Consider the following 13,595-nt stretch of genomic DNA (forward strand, 5'->3'; position numbering starts at 1 on the left):
CTGGTTTTTTCTGTTTTTTAAGAGGAGTGGTTGGTATAATATGGCAGCACTGAAATCGCTAAGAATCATCATCATTTGAGCCCTTGCTGTGTGCCAGGAACTGCCAAGTGCTACTTACTGTTTCACCTGTCCCTCACAGTGACTTAGAGATAGGTCCTTCAGTAATTCCCGTTTACAGATGAGGCCACTGAAGGTAATAACTCTGAGCCCTTGGGAGAGGCTCATAACCAGCCCTTGATGGTCAAGTGGGGATCGGAAGTCAAGTGTGTTACATTATTCCGGAGCTTGTGTTCTCCATCACTTGTACTTGGGTTGCCAGTGAGTGAAGCGGGAGAGTGGCCATTAGGCCAGGTACCCACCTCTAGACCATGTGTCTCAGGGAGGCTTGTGCAGCACTCGTCAGTGCCAGCACGGGGAGCTCCGGATCAGTCCTCGCTTTCGGGTGCTTTTGTTCTGGGCTCATGGCCTAGATCCCTCACTAGCTGTGGCTGTTGGCCTTCAGTTCACAGACGGGGTTGCTGTGGGCAAGCCAAGGGCTAGCATCTCTTCCATCCCACAGACTACTGGGACGGTATGGTCTTGTGGGGGGTAAATATATCTGGCCCCCGTGGGCCTCACCCCTGTGTCCTGAGGGTTCTTTCTGTCCCTTAGACTCAAGGAAGATGGAGCGTCCCACCTGCTGCGTGTTTGACCACACTTCCCAGTGGAAGCATCTTAGGCGTAAAAACGGGACCTTAGACTCCGTCTAGTCCCAACTCCTTGTTGCATGCTCCAGCGCCTCTGCCCTGTCTTTCTAGTGGCGGGGGTTCCCTCCTGTCCATCCCAGGAGGCTCTCAGATTCACCCCACCTCCCTGTTCCTCTGCTTCCCCCTGCAGCCACAGTCCCACAAGTCCCAGCCTGCCCGTAAGCTGCCACCCAAAAAGGACATGAAGGAACAGGAGAAAGGAGAGGGGAGCGATAGTAAAGAGAGCCCGAAAACCAAGTCGGATGAATCTGGGGAGGAGAAGAATGGGGATGAGGACTGCCAGCGAGGGGGTCAGAAGAAGAAAGGTGAGTGGCTTGCAGCAGGGCTCTGGGAGAAGCAGCAGGCAGAACTGTGAAGTGTCTGAACTCGGGGTTGCTGGACGAGTTTCCATAGCCCTGAGAAGTCCTTGGGAGGCTGACTGATGTAGGCCACTGGGCTAGCAGCCTTCTCTTCTGCCTTCCGTCTGTCCGTTCCTTCTGTTACTTACCAAGCATCCGGTAGGCCCTGTTCTCAGCAGTTGGGCTCTAGCAATGCACAGAACGGAAGAGGTCCCTGACTCAGAATAATCAGTGTGTCTTGCTGTATTGCTGTCCCATGTAAGATTCTGTTTGAAGACAAGAGTTCATTGCCTTGGCTAAGGTGTTTAGGGTTACAGGTTGGCTGCTCTAACAGACATTCAAAGTAACAGTGTTTTAAACAATATAGAAGTTATTTCTCTCACCTGACAGCTGGGTCTAAGTAGGCCAGCCCTAGAATGGCAACCATTTCATTTCATTTTCCTTTCATCTTGTGGTGGTATGTTGGCTTTTCTCATCCAAGGTGGCTCACTCTTTCCTTCTCATTCCAGCTAGCAGGAATGGAAAAGGGGGAGAGTAGCTCCCTTTGAAGGACTCAACCTGGAATTGACTACTGTCACGTAGCTCTCGTAGACAGAATTTTGGCACGTATCTAAAGGGAGCCTGGAAGTGCAGTCTCGATTTTGGGCAGCCACGTGTCCGGCTCCAGAAAGGGGTTCTGTGACCATGGAGAAACTGATATTAGGAGTCAGCCAGGAGTGTCTGTCACCCTGAGGTCCATGGCTTCCTTATTTTAGAGGTAAAAATGAGGTCCAGTGTGGGAGAAGGAATTTGCCCAAGGTCATCAGATTGTGCATCAGACCTGTTGCTCCAGACAGAGGAGTAACAGGGGTAGGGATGGCTAGGAGGGACCTCTCCTTCAAGCCTTCCTCATGTCCCCATGCTGTCTTCCAGGGAACAAACACAAGTGGGTTCCATTGCAAATAGACATGAAGCCTGAAGTGCCCAGAGAAAAACTGGTTTCGCGCCCTGCTCGCCCACCAGAGCCACGACACACACCTGCCAACCGAGGGGAGATCAAAGGTATGCACCGCCCACTATGGAGTGCCTGGGCATGGGGGTCACCCTCAAGCGTGACCCAGTGCCCCTCTCCCCATAGGGTCTGAGCCTGCCACCTACGTGCCCGTGCCCATGGCCCCCCCCACCCCAGCCTGGCAACCAGAGACCAAACCGGAGCCTGCCTGGCACGACCAGGATGAGACATCGAGTGTGAAGAGTGATGGGGCTGGTGGGGCGCGGGCTTCCTTCCGTGGCCGTGGACGGGGGCGTGGTCGCGGCCGGGGACGTGGCCGGGGTGGCACTCGAAGTACGTGAGGCCCCTTTGGGCTCCGGGATGCCCGAGGGAGTGTGGCGGGGGCGGTGGGCAGGGATCTCCCCTCCCTTATGGCACCCATTTCCCCCGTAGCCCATTTTGACTACCAGTTTGGCTACCGAAAGTTTGATGGTGCAGAGGGGCCTCGCACCCCCAAGTACATGAACAACATCACCTACTACTTTGACAATGTCAGCAGCACTGAGCTTTACAGCGTGGACCAGGAGCTGCTCAAAGACTACATCAAGCGGCAGATGTGAGTGGACAGGAGCCTCCTTGGAGAGAGGCGTAGGGGGTGGGGACCTGTCAGAGGATGGCTGCTGGGCAGAGTAGGGATGGGCCGGTCCTTCTGGTGCTGTGCTAGCGGCAGCAGCTGCCCCTGGCTGGAGCTAAGATAACTGCTGCTCATCCTTTAAGAGCTGATTTTTCATAAAGGTAATAGTTATTGCAAAAGTAACACTATATTTGCCTTAAGAAAATTAGAAATGACCACCAACAAAAAGGAGAGGGAATGTTCAGAGTCCACCTCCTTTGGCACTTCTCTTTGTAATGGCAGCATGGTAAGAATGCTGGCAAACACCTATGGAGTTCACCCTGTTGGCGAGGCTCAGTCTTAAGTGCTTACAGGCATTGTCTTATTTCGTCCTGCACTTATTCCTATGAGCTGGGTCTTACTTATCTCCATTTCGGAGATGAGCAGACAGACCCAGGAACTTGCCCGGAGTCTCACAGCTAGTAAACAACAAGGCACAGATTTGAGTCCATTTCTGTCTAATGGCAAAACCCTAGCTCCTAATCACTTTGATATATTGTCTCAGTCCACTGGGGGAGCCATACAAGGAAGTAGATTGTTTCAGGAGAGTGTCACAGTATTTTAGGAGAGGAGAAAGTGACGGTAACAGTGGAACTGCGTTTTAAAGGTGGATGAGGGGTTTGCCAGGCATAGAGAGAGGCTGAAGGGTGGGGGGAATGGGTCTGACCCGAGGTTAGGGAGCCCTGACAGGATAACATCTCTTTTCAGCCTTTAATACTGTACGTGTGATAGGGTCAGAGGCTATGTAAGGTGGCGGGGGTGTACAGGACGAGAAAGGCCAACTCCTAAGTGACGCAGCAATCCTCCGTCTTCTCCCCTCCACCTAGCGAGTACTACTTCAGCGTGGACAATTTAGAGCGAGACTTCTTCCTGCGACGGAAAATGGATGCTGACGGTTTCCTTCCCATCACCCTTATTGCTTCCTTCCACCGAGTGCAGGCCCTTACCACTGACATTTCACTCATCTTTGCGGTAGGTCTCCCTCCCTGGGGCTGGGGTGCAGGGGAAGGAAAGGTCCTTACTTACGGAGCTGGAGTGTGGGCCCTGGCAGAAAACCCTGGAGGAGTCCTCATCTGATGACTTCTGCTAAAGCTTCAAGGCTTGGCCAGCCTCTTTGCCTCCCTCCTTCTCTCCTCTCTCTCCCTCTTACTGTGGAAAATTACAGACATTTACAGAAGTAGACAGAATGGTATGATGAACCCATCGCCCAGTCTCAGCAGTTACCAACTCATGGCCTGTCTTACTCCATCTATCCCCCATCTGTTTCCTCTTCCAAATTACTTTGCAGAAAACCTCAGGTAACCTGACATTTCATCCATGTTTCAGTACTTACCTCTAAAAGATAAATAGCTGGTAAAAAACATAGTCACCATATCATTATCACATGTAAAAGATACTAACAATTCCTTAATATATCCAAACCATCCGTTGCAATTCACCCCACTTGTGAAAAAAAAATGTGCTTTATGAGATTCGGGATCCAAAAAAGACCCGTGTGTTGTCTTGCTAAGTGTCCTCTTCCCCTCTCTTTGTCCTTGCAATTCATTATTTGAATAAACTGGGTTGTATATCTTACCTAATTTCTCATGGGAGAGAGACAGTGGTGTCATCTAATGTGTTCTTCTGTATTCCAAATTTTTTGTAAATTGGTGATCCAGAGGCCTGATCAGATTCAGGTTTGGGGGGTTTTCCTCCCTTCTTTGTCAAGGCTGCTTTATAGATAATGATATGTTCTCTCAGGTGGCACATAGCATTTCATTTGTTCTCTCTTGTGATGCAAGCTGCTGTTGATGATCACTGCCTGTTATTTCATTAGGGATTGTGAAATGGTGAAAATCTAATTCTGTGGATCTGTCTTCATTTGTTAGCTGGAATACCTCTTTAAGGAGGAACTTTGCCTCATCAGCTATTCAGTTACCAAGAGGTATGGTTTGTACAGAAAGGGTGGATAAATGCTTGATCTTTCCCTTTGTTAACCAGTTGTCAAAATTATGAGTTGATCCCCAATAGCTTTCAAGGGTTTGGGTTTGTTTGGTTGTTTTTTGTTTTGTTTTGTTTTTTGCTTTAATGTCTTTTAGTATATCACCAACCTGTGGATTCAGACATACTGCAGTTGTTTGAACCCGTTGCAGTTCATATGCTGAATCCAGTTGTCCCATCCGTGGTTAGTGGAACCCTGGTTGATCTGGTACATTTCCTGCCTCAGATCTGGAATAAGCCATTTTTTCAAGGAGTTCTAGGTCCTCTCTTCTGGGGAAATGGTATTGATGTACCACACAGTTTGAGTTATAGGGATGTTTGTTGCTGCTTTGATTGGTCATTGTTTTTAGAGCCTTTTTTTTTTTTTTTAAATGCATCAGGAGATTATACTGATATTTTCTATTAAAGTTTAGGACTACAGGGTCTTTACTTAATGCCAGTGATCTTTTATCTCTAATACTCCTTTTTCCTATACCCAAGTCCTAATTGCTGTTGACCTCAACATAATTATTCATTTCTTTTATTCAAGAGTTTATATATCTTAGTCTCGTAATAATACCTCTACTACTACTAAAAACATGTTTTTTTCTACTTATACACTCAAATGACTGTATTTTCAAGTACTTGGAATAATCTTTGTGTAGTTATGTCCCTAGTTTGATGTATATTAGTTTTGTTAGTTTCATTTTGCTCTCAAGTTTTAGGGATTGCTTTTTCCCCTCTAATTTCTAATTTGTTTTGCATTTAGGTAAAACATTTACATGGTTCTAAAGTCAACACGGTATATTCCTAGAAGTCCAACTTAAAATTCTCTCACGCCTTTCTCCTTTTATTCCCCTATAGGCAACTTGTTTTGAATCCTTCCATTAAAAAAAATAAGCAAATGCCTCTCAGTGTATTTGTGTCCTTCCCCTGTATTAGTTAGATGGCAACATGTAATGCATGCATTTCTTCACCTGTTCTTTTGTTTTCACTTAATACATCTGGGAGCTGACTGCATAATAGTACTTGTTCCTACTTAGAGTTGCATATATATCTTTCTGTATTTTTGCCAGTGTATCTTTGGTATAGATTTCTAGAAATGAGAAGACTGCACTATGGGGCAAGTTGCAGACTGCTGGGTTCCCTTTCGTCAATGACTTCTGGCAGCAGTATAGCGGAGTGCCTCTTGCCCCGGCCTCACCGACAGAGCGTGTTGTCATGTGTTGTGCTGTTGAAGTGTTTCCCCTTTCCACTAAAAAGATTTTAAAGACAGCTCTCTTCCCTTCTCCACTCTTCATCCTTTTTCCTAGAGATAAACACCCGTAGCAGTTTACCTGTGAATCCTAGAAAAATACGTATGTAGTTTGTATGTTTTTATTTAAAAATTTGAACACTAGGGGCGCCTGGGTGGCTCAGTCGTTAAGCATCTGCCTTTAGCTCAGGTTATGTTCCCAGAGTCCTGGGATTGAGCCCCACGTCGGGCTCCCTGCTCAGCGGAGAGCCTGCTTCTCCCTCTCCCTCCCCTGCTTGTGTTCCTTCCCTCGCTATGTCTTTCTCTGTCAAATAAATAAATAAAATCTTAAAAAAAAAAAAATTCGAACACCAGTGGCGTCTTAGACACATTGACCTAGACCTGCTTTTTTTATGGCTCTTTCCACCTCAGCACATGTGAGGCTATTTTTTAATGTCTGAGTCATATACCACTGAATGGATGTGCCATCATTTATTTTAAATTGTCTATGTGGTGGCAAGTTGAGTAGTTTCCAATTTTCTCCATATTACAGTGTTTCTGTGAATGGCTTTTTGTTCAAATCTTACACATAATGTCATCTGTCTATGGCCCTATTTCTCTGGGGGCAAATTAGTGGATGTAGAGTGGCAAGGTCATAGGGCAGGTGTGTTTTCCATGTTGGTCCCCTCCTACAAGTTTGAACATCTCGTTTGTCTGCCAGTTGTGGAAGATGGTGCCAGTTTTCTTATACCCCTGCCAGCACCAGACTCTTACCTGAGCTCGAGGGGCCCAGTCATCCATCTGCCAGCCTCCAAGACCTCATTCTGTCCAAGTCTTTTCTCTGCATCGTCTCCTTCCTTCTCCCCTGCAGGCCCTAAAGGACAGCAAGGTGGTGGAGATCGTTGATGAGAAAGTCCGCAGGAGAGAGGAGCCGGAGAAATGGCCTCTTCCTGGTCCCCCAATAGTGGATTATTCCCAGACCGATTTCTCCCAGCTTCTCAACTGCCCTGAGTTTGTGCCCCGTCAGCATTACCAGAAGGAGACAGGTAGGTCTTGCTAGCCTGAAGGTGCCTTCCTGTTGTCCTTGTCCTCCAGCCAGCAGGCCTCCTTAGAGCTGGCATCAGGAGGAGGACTGGAAGGTTGAGGACCTCACCTTTCCACCCTTCAGAGTCAGCACCTGGTTCTCCCCGTGCAGTCACCCCAGTGCCAACCAAAACAGAGGAGGTCAGCAACCTAAAGACGCTGCCCAAGGGCCTCTCTGCCAGCCTGCCTGACTTGGATTCTGAGAACTGGATTGAAGTGAAGAAGAGGCCGCGGCCGTCCCCAGCACGGCCCAAGGTAGGTGGGGCCCGGGACTCAGAGGGGCTCAGCCCACAGGCCGGCTGGCTCTGGGGTTGTGATGTGAGCCGAGGTCAGCAGGGACTGCGGGAAAGCTGGTGGGCGCATGTCCTTTTCCAGTGAGGATCACCTCTCAGGACAGCTCCTGCTGTGTGAATTCCTGAGTGGCAGTCTTCACAGGAGGAAATCCTGTGGCCCCTGGCAGCAGTGTCCCAGGTTTCTTGGTGTTTGGCTCTTTGTCTTGCCCCATTGAAATCGCTGGGGCTGCCGTGGTGCCTGAGTATGCCCTCGTTGTCCCCTATATAAGCCACTCAGGCCCTGTGGAGAGCGAAGGGAAAGGGAGCAGACACACGGCCTGGATGTAGAGTTAGTCTAGACGAGAACACAGGTCTCCTATCACTGATGGCTGTTGACCTTGGGAAGCTTGTTTAATATCTCAGGTCTTCAATGTTCCTATCTTCAGATGAAAGAAAGAAGGGCTTAGACTGTTCTAGAAATTGTAAAGCCATATGCCAGTAGTACACGTTGAGTCCACTCCTCAAGAAGTGTTTTCATTTCAGACTAAAACCGGTGCCCCTCTTCCAGGAGCAGATGTGTACTCCCATCTGCCCCATTCCCCATCTCCTCTTGGGAGATCTCTTTGGTCTGGGGCTTGTGAGGAGGCCTCACAGATGACCTTGGACTTTAGGTCTCTGAAAATCTCTGTCCCCTTTTCCATTGTGCCACTGTGACTGCCTCCCTCTTGTTCACACCCCAATTTCCCTATTTCTTCTGGCTGTGGTCCTTCATAAAGTGTCAGGGATCAGGCCAGAGTCATGACGAAAACAGTGGACAGGGACCTTATGAGGTCCAGGCCTACAGACTGTGAAGGTTTGGAAAGCAGACAGGCTTAGCCCCTATTCCAGAATTCGAGCCCTGCTCCCACCTGGGCTATCTTGAGCCTTAAAAGAGAGTAAGTTTGGAGTTTATATGAGAAGCTTTTTGCAAAGCAGGGAATTGACTTTTTGGATATAAATTGTGAGGTGGACAAATGCTTCTGCCCCAGAGTCTCAGATAAATTCATCCTAGCAACACTCTAAAATATTTTCTTTTTGCCAAAAGCACCCTGTTTTCTCTTGCCTCTGGAACATGCTGTTCTTTCTGCCTCGTACACTCTTTGTCCCTGCCTTCATCTGGCTTACTTATGCTCATCCTTCTTCAGTAATTACGTCTCCCAGGAAGCCTTCCCAGGCTGTTCCCACTCCCACCTCTACTCGGTAAAGTGCTTCTCCCTGTGTAGTCCACAAATTTTATTTATAATCTTTACCAACACCACATTGTATTTGGCTGGCTGGTTGTTTGACTTTTCTCCCACCAAACTGTGAGCTGCTTTAAGTTCAAGAATTGTGTCTTCTGTAGGGCATTGTATTAGTGGGTTCTTGCTCACTCATCAAACAGTCGAGCATCTGCTATTGCTAGGTCCCAGTCTAAGTACTAAGGATACGATGGGAAGCAAGGCAGCCGTGGCTCCTGCCTGATGAAGCTTCCATTTTCTTGGAGAGATTTTGGGTAGATGGAATGGATGGATTAACCTGTAGAACTTACGCTGTGTGCCCACCCCCAGGCTAGGTAAATGAGAGCACAGGTGGCTGTGGGGCCTTGTCACCTCATTGTGAATGACTGTGATGTGAGCTGGGAGAGAGGAAACCGAGAGTCCTGGGGGACTGGCTGTAGGGCTGGCAGCTCTGGCTCGCTGGCATGGCCAGGGCCTCCCTCTGGGCCGACAGCTACAGAGGCTAGTCCAAGGACCCCCTGGTGATCTCACCCCCCATCCTTGATCTTGCCCATTTTAGAAGTCAGAGGAGCCCAGGTTCCTCCACACGACCTCTCTGCCTCAGCAGCTGCCTTCTCAGCAGTTGATGTCCAAGGAGCAGGATGAGCAAGAGGAGCTAGATTTCCTGTTTGACGAGGAGATGGAGCAGATGGATGGGCGGAAGAACACCTTCACCGCCTGGTCTGATGAGGACTCTGACTATGAGATTGATGACCGGGATGTGAACAAGATCCTCATTGTCACCCAGACGCCACCTTATATGCGTCGGCACCCTGGGGGGGACCGCACAGGCAACCACACCTCGCGTGCCAAGATGAGTGCTGAGCTGGCCAAGGTCATTAACGATGGGCTCTTCTACTACGAGCAGGACCTGTGGACTGAGAAGTTTGAACCTGAGTATTCCCAGATCAAGGTGAGGCTCGGACACAGCAGTGTGGGGGTGGAGTGTGGAGGGTCTGTAACATATGGGAAAGAGGAAGGCTGATTCGCTATGTGCCCTTGGGCAGAGTCTCAGTATCCTCTTGTGTGAAAAGGGGGTAGTAATTGACACCCTGCTGGGGCATGAAGTGAGGAGAGATGTAGAGACACTTTGTAAGCTGTGTCACCATGAGAGGCGATCATTGTGCCGCCTGAACGTCCACGTTTAATGTCCTGACAGCCACACTAGTGGGGAAGAGAAGAGAGATTGGATTGTTACTTCTCTTCTTAAAAATTTAGGCCTGGGCCGCCTGGGTGGCTCAGTCGTTAAGTGTCTGCCTTCGGCTCAGGTCATGATCCCAGAGTCCTGGGATTGAGCCCCGCATCGGGCTCCCTGCTCCACAGGAAGCCTGCTTCTCCCTCTCCCACTTCCTCTGCTTGTGTTCGCTCTCTGTCAAAAAATAAATAAAATCTTTAAAAAAAATTTTTTTTTCAGGCCTATATATAAAAGTTTTCAGGAGCTTGTTTTGAGTATGGAAGATAGAGAAAAGACAGGTTTAAAAAAAAAATCACCGCTGTCTGGAAACAGTCAAAACTTGTAGGGTTTTAGAGAGTAGCTCTGTGAGGTGAGCCTGTGTAGTAGTAAGCAGCAGGGCGTTTGGTGGAGGTGAGAGACAGAGTCAGGGGTCTGTAGGGAGCTCCTCATCTGTCTTGCTGCAAAGAGGGCTGGGCAGGCACTCAGTCCTTCTGGGTTGGCACACTCGTGCCCAGGTAACTGGGGCTGGGGAATGGTGTGGGGGAGCTGAGAGCCTGGGGACCAGAATTCCACGTATGTGGAAGTGGGAGCTGCCCCCTGCAACTTCCTGCATGTCTTGATTCCTGAACAGGCTGGGGCAGTTTCTTACTAACATTGTCTCCCCACCCATCTTTTATCCTCTGCAGCAAGAAGTCGAGAACTTCAAGAAAGTCAATATGATCAGCCGGGAACAGTTTGACACACTAACCCCAGAGCCCCCGGTGGATCCCAACCAGGAGGTCCCTCCTGGGCCACCCCGCTTCCAACAAGGTGAGAGAGGGGTGACACCTGGGACCGCAGCCTGGGTGGGCAAATACAGCCCTCTGACGGGGGGCCTCCCAGGTACAGACAGTCACAGGCCTACCCCTGCTCACTGGCCTGCTCTCTCTCTGCAGTCCCCACTGATGCCCTGGCCAACAAATTGTTTGGTGCTCCTGAGCCCTCCACCATCGCCCGTTCTCTACCAACCACTGTCCCAGAGTCGCCAAACTACCGCAATACCAGGACCCCCCGCACTCCCCGGACACCGCAGCTCAAAGACTCAAGTCAGACATCACGGTTTTACCCAGTAGTGAAAGAAGGACGGACGCTAGATGCCAAGGTGAGGCGCTCCTGCTGGGGGGCTAAGACTCTTGGGCTCACTTTACCGCGTTCCAGTGCTTTGCTGCTTTCCCTTGCCTAAACCAAGAGACTGCCAAATCCCAGACCTGCTCTGTGTTCTTAGGCTGGTGGGCCCACCCGGGATCGAGTGGCCACATCTGGGAGAGGGACTGGGTGTGGAGGTGGTTGGCCCCATCTCATCATGATAAGGCCCTAGGAGGATTGACCAGGTGTGGATCCTTGGGCTCCCAAGCCTCGATTTCCTCACCTGTGAGATCGGCATACCATTTCCTGGCTCAGAGCTGTGAGCCTCGTGTGAGAGACTAGATATGAAAATGCTTTGTAAATTGTGAATAACTCACACACATGAGGGGATCTTAGTCCTACAAATGCTTGGTGTTCCTCAGAGTTCTGTGAGTTAATAGCAAATTCTGGACTGACCTTTGCAGATGCCTCGGAAAAGGAAGACAAGACACAGCTCAAACCCGCCCCTGGAGAGTCATGTGGGCTGGGTGATGGATTCCCGAGAGCACAGGCCCCGGACAGCTTCCATCAGGTGCCGGCGCGGTGTAGAGGAGAGATGAGGCTGACAGCAGGGTGGGCGGGAAAGCCAGGCAGTTGATGGGACCAAGAAGAAGGAAGCTCTTTGGTCTGTAAATTAAAGAAAGGGACCCTTAACCTAAATCCAAAAATCTGGAGAAGTCTAAGTCTAGAGAAGGTAATCCAGGGCCTGGGAAGGTTTTCCCAAAGAAGTGGTGTCACAGCCGCCTGGGACCAGATTCTCTCAGAGAGAATATCTGTGAATTGATTTCAGGGATGATATCTGCTGCCTGCCTCAGGATAGCCAGGTCATTAAATAAAAATACAGATTCCTGGGCCCCACCCTAGATCCACTGACTCAGCTTCTTGGGGGTAGGGTTCAGGCCCCCCCCCCAAAACTGCCCTGGTGTTCCCCTGTTCAAGAGCAACGTTTGGGAGCCCCTGTCCTGTGCCCTCTCCTCCCTGCAGAGATGGCGCGGATGGAGAATAGCATGGTTAAAGGAAAACACAGATGGACTACCCCATAATAGCTCATCAAAGAAAGTTAAATGTGAACTTGGGATAAATAAATGCTTCTAAGCTCGGGTTTGGGCATTGTGCCGATCTGGGATGTAAAACAGTCCATGACCCAGGCCAAGTCTCCCGGTCTCTGAGCCTCAGTGGGTGCTTTGTAAAACCCACCAAAGGTCAACTTGAAGAGTGATTCGGGCTGAAGGATGTAAGTTGGCCTTCCACAGTACTTAGGGCTCTTTGTTGCCTTTTGAGAGGCTAGAGCTTGGCTGATGGACCAGAGGGGCCCCTCCTCACCTGATGGCCAGCCACTCCAGGGAAGCTGGTGACACCATTTCTCTCCTGGCCTCTAGCTCCAGCCCCTCAGAAGGAACACCTGCAGTTGGCAGCTATGGCTGTACCCCTCAGTCCCTGCCCAAGTTCCAGCATCCTTCCCATGAGCTGCTCAAGGAAAATGGCTTCACACAACACGTCTACCACAAGTACCGTAGGCGCTGCCTTAATGGTAAGCACAGAGGCAGAGAGGCCTAGCCTCTGGGGCCACTGCTTAAGTCCAGAGTTTAAGGGCTGGTGGAGCAGGTGATTCTGCTCTCTCTGACCTTAGAGCAAGAAGGATTGGAGTTGTTAGACTCGGGCCGGGTAGTTTTGGGATACAGGAGGCTAAAAGAATCTGATACTGAGAACATTTCTGTTCTTTGATCTTCCTCTATTGATAATAAAAAATTTCGAAAGTTTATCTATTTCTGGCATGACTGCTAAGTCAGCTGTTGTCCACTGTGATCCACTGTTGATCATAAAAGGGTGTGCATGGGGCGGCATAGATTCTCTAGAGCAGGGGTGGCTTAACCATGGCCTGTGGACCAAATCCAGCTAGCTGCCTATTTTTGTACAGTCCCTGAGCTAAGAACAGTTTTTACATTTTTAAGGGGTTATGAAGGAAAAAGAGAGGAACTTATGATCGAGACCATATGAAGCCTATAAAGCCTAAAATATTTACTCTGGTCTTTGACAGAAAAAAGTTTGCTGACCCCTGCTCTTAGAAGACGGTGTAAGGAAAGAATCTCTGGATATTCCCATGTGTTTCCTTTTATCACAAAATGAGATGTCTCTTAACTGTAGGATTCTGTCAGGTTGGCTGTAAAGATGCTCAGAAGCGGTCTTAGTGCTCCCCTGTAGTTCTCGCTAACTGCCGCACCCCTTTTCAGTTAGCAGCACAGGGCTGCTAAATGCTTGCTCATCTGCCTTACTCCCCCGTGTGCTTGTGTATGGTGACCACATTATGGAGATAGAACTCACATACTGCACAGTCGGCCCATTTAAAGTGTATGGTGCAGTGGCTTTCGGGATATTCCAGAGTTGTAGGTCTGTCCCCGGAATCGATGTTAGAACATTTTCATCACCACCGGAAGAAACCTGTGCCCCTTACAGGTCACTTCCCATCTCCATCCCTGCAGCTCCTCCCAGGCCTGCACAACCTCCAGTCTGGGTGGACTTGCCCGTTCTGGACTTTTCCTGGTAATACAGTCATCTGATTAGCAGTCCTTTGTGACTGGCTTCTTCCCTGAGCATGCTGTTCTCACACTTCATCTCTGTTGTAGCGTGGCGCCAGTGCTTCTTTCTTTTCCTCGGCCCTGGTGGCACTCCAGCAGAGGGATACGTCA

At 49.5% G+C, this 13,595-nt stretch overlaps 1 protein-coding gene across 4 annotated transcripts in view; it reads left to right on the forward strand.

Moving 5' to 3' along the window:
• The window catches only part of LARP1 (La ribonucleoprotein 1, translational regulator), a 51,855-nt gene that overhangs the window by 30,273 nt on the left and 7,987 nt on the right, over positions 1-13,595 (forward strand). For 2 of the 4 annotated variants that reach the window (XM_035012785.1, XM_035012816.1), the window contains exons 4-15: positions 877-1,051; positions 1,997-2,125; positions 2,202-2,408; positions 2,508-2,670; positions 3,555-3,699; positions 6,792-6,966; positions 7,089-7,258; positions 9,091-9,483; positions 10,431-10,554; positions 10,680-10,885; positions 11,334-11,440; positions 12,288-12,439. In XM_035012785.1, coding sequence (XP_034868676.1) covers positions 877-1,051; positions 1,997-2,125; positions 2,202-2,408; positions 2,508-2,670; positions 3,555-3,699; positions 6,792-6,966; positions 7,089-7,258; positions 9,091-9,483; positions 10,431-10,554; positions 10,680-10,885; positions 11,334-11,440; positions 12,288-12,439 — 2,146 coding nt within the window. The remainder of the gene's footprint in view (positions 1-876; positions 1,052-1,996; positions 2,126-2,201; positions 2,409-2,507; positions 2,671-3,554; positions 3,700-6,791; positions 6,967-7,088; positions 7,259-9,090; positions 9,484-10,430; positions 10,555-10,679; positions 10,886-11,333; positions 11,441-12,287; positions 12,440-13,595) is intronic. The other 2 variants (XM_035012796.1, XM_035012805.1) reach the window with 2 other exon arrangements.

The sequence above is a fragment of the Mirounga leonina genome, unplaced genomic scaffold (assembly GCF_011800145.1).
Source record: "Mirounga leonina isolate KUSES-001 unplaced genomic scaffold, KU_Mleo_1.0 Mir_104, whole genome shotgun sequence".
Taxonomy (NCBI): domain Eukaryota; kingdom Metazoa; phylum Chordata; class Mammalia; order Carnivora; family Phocidae; genus Mirounga; species Mirounga leonina.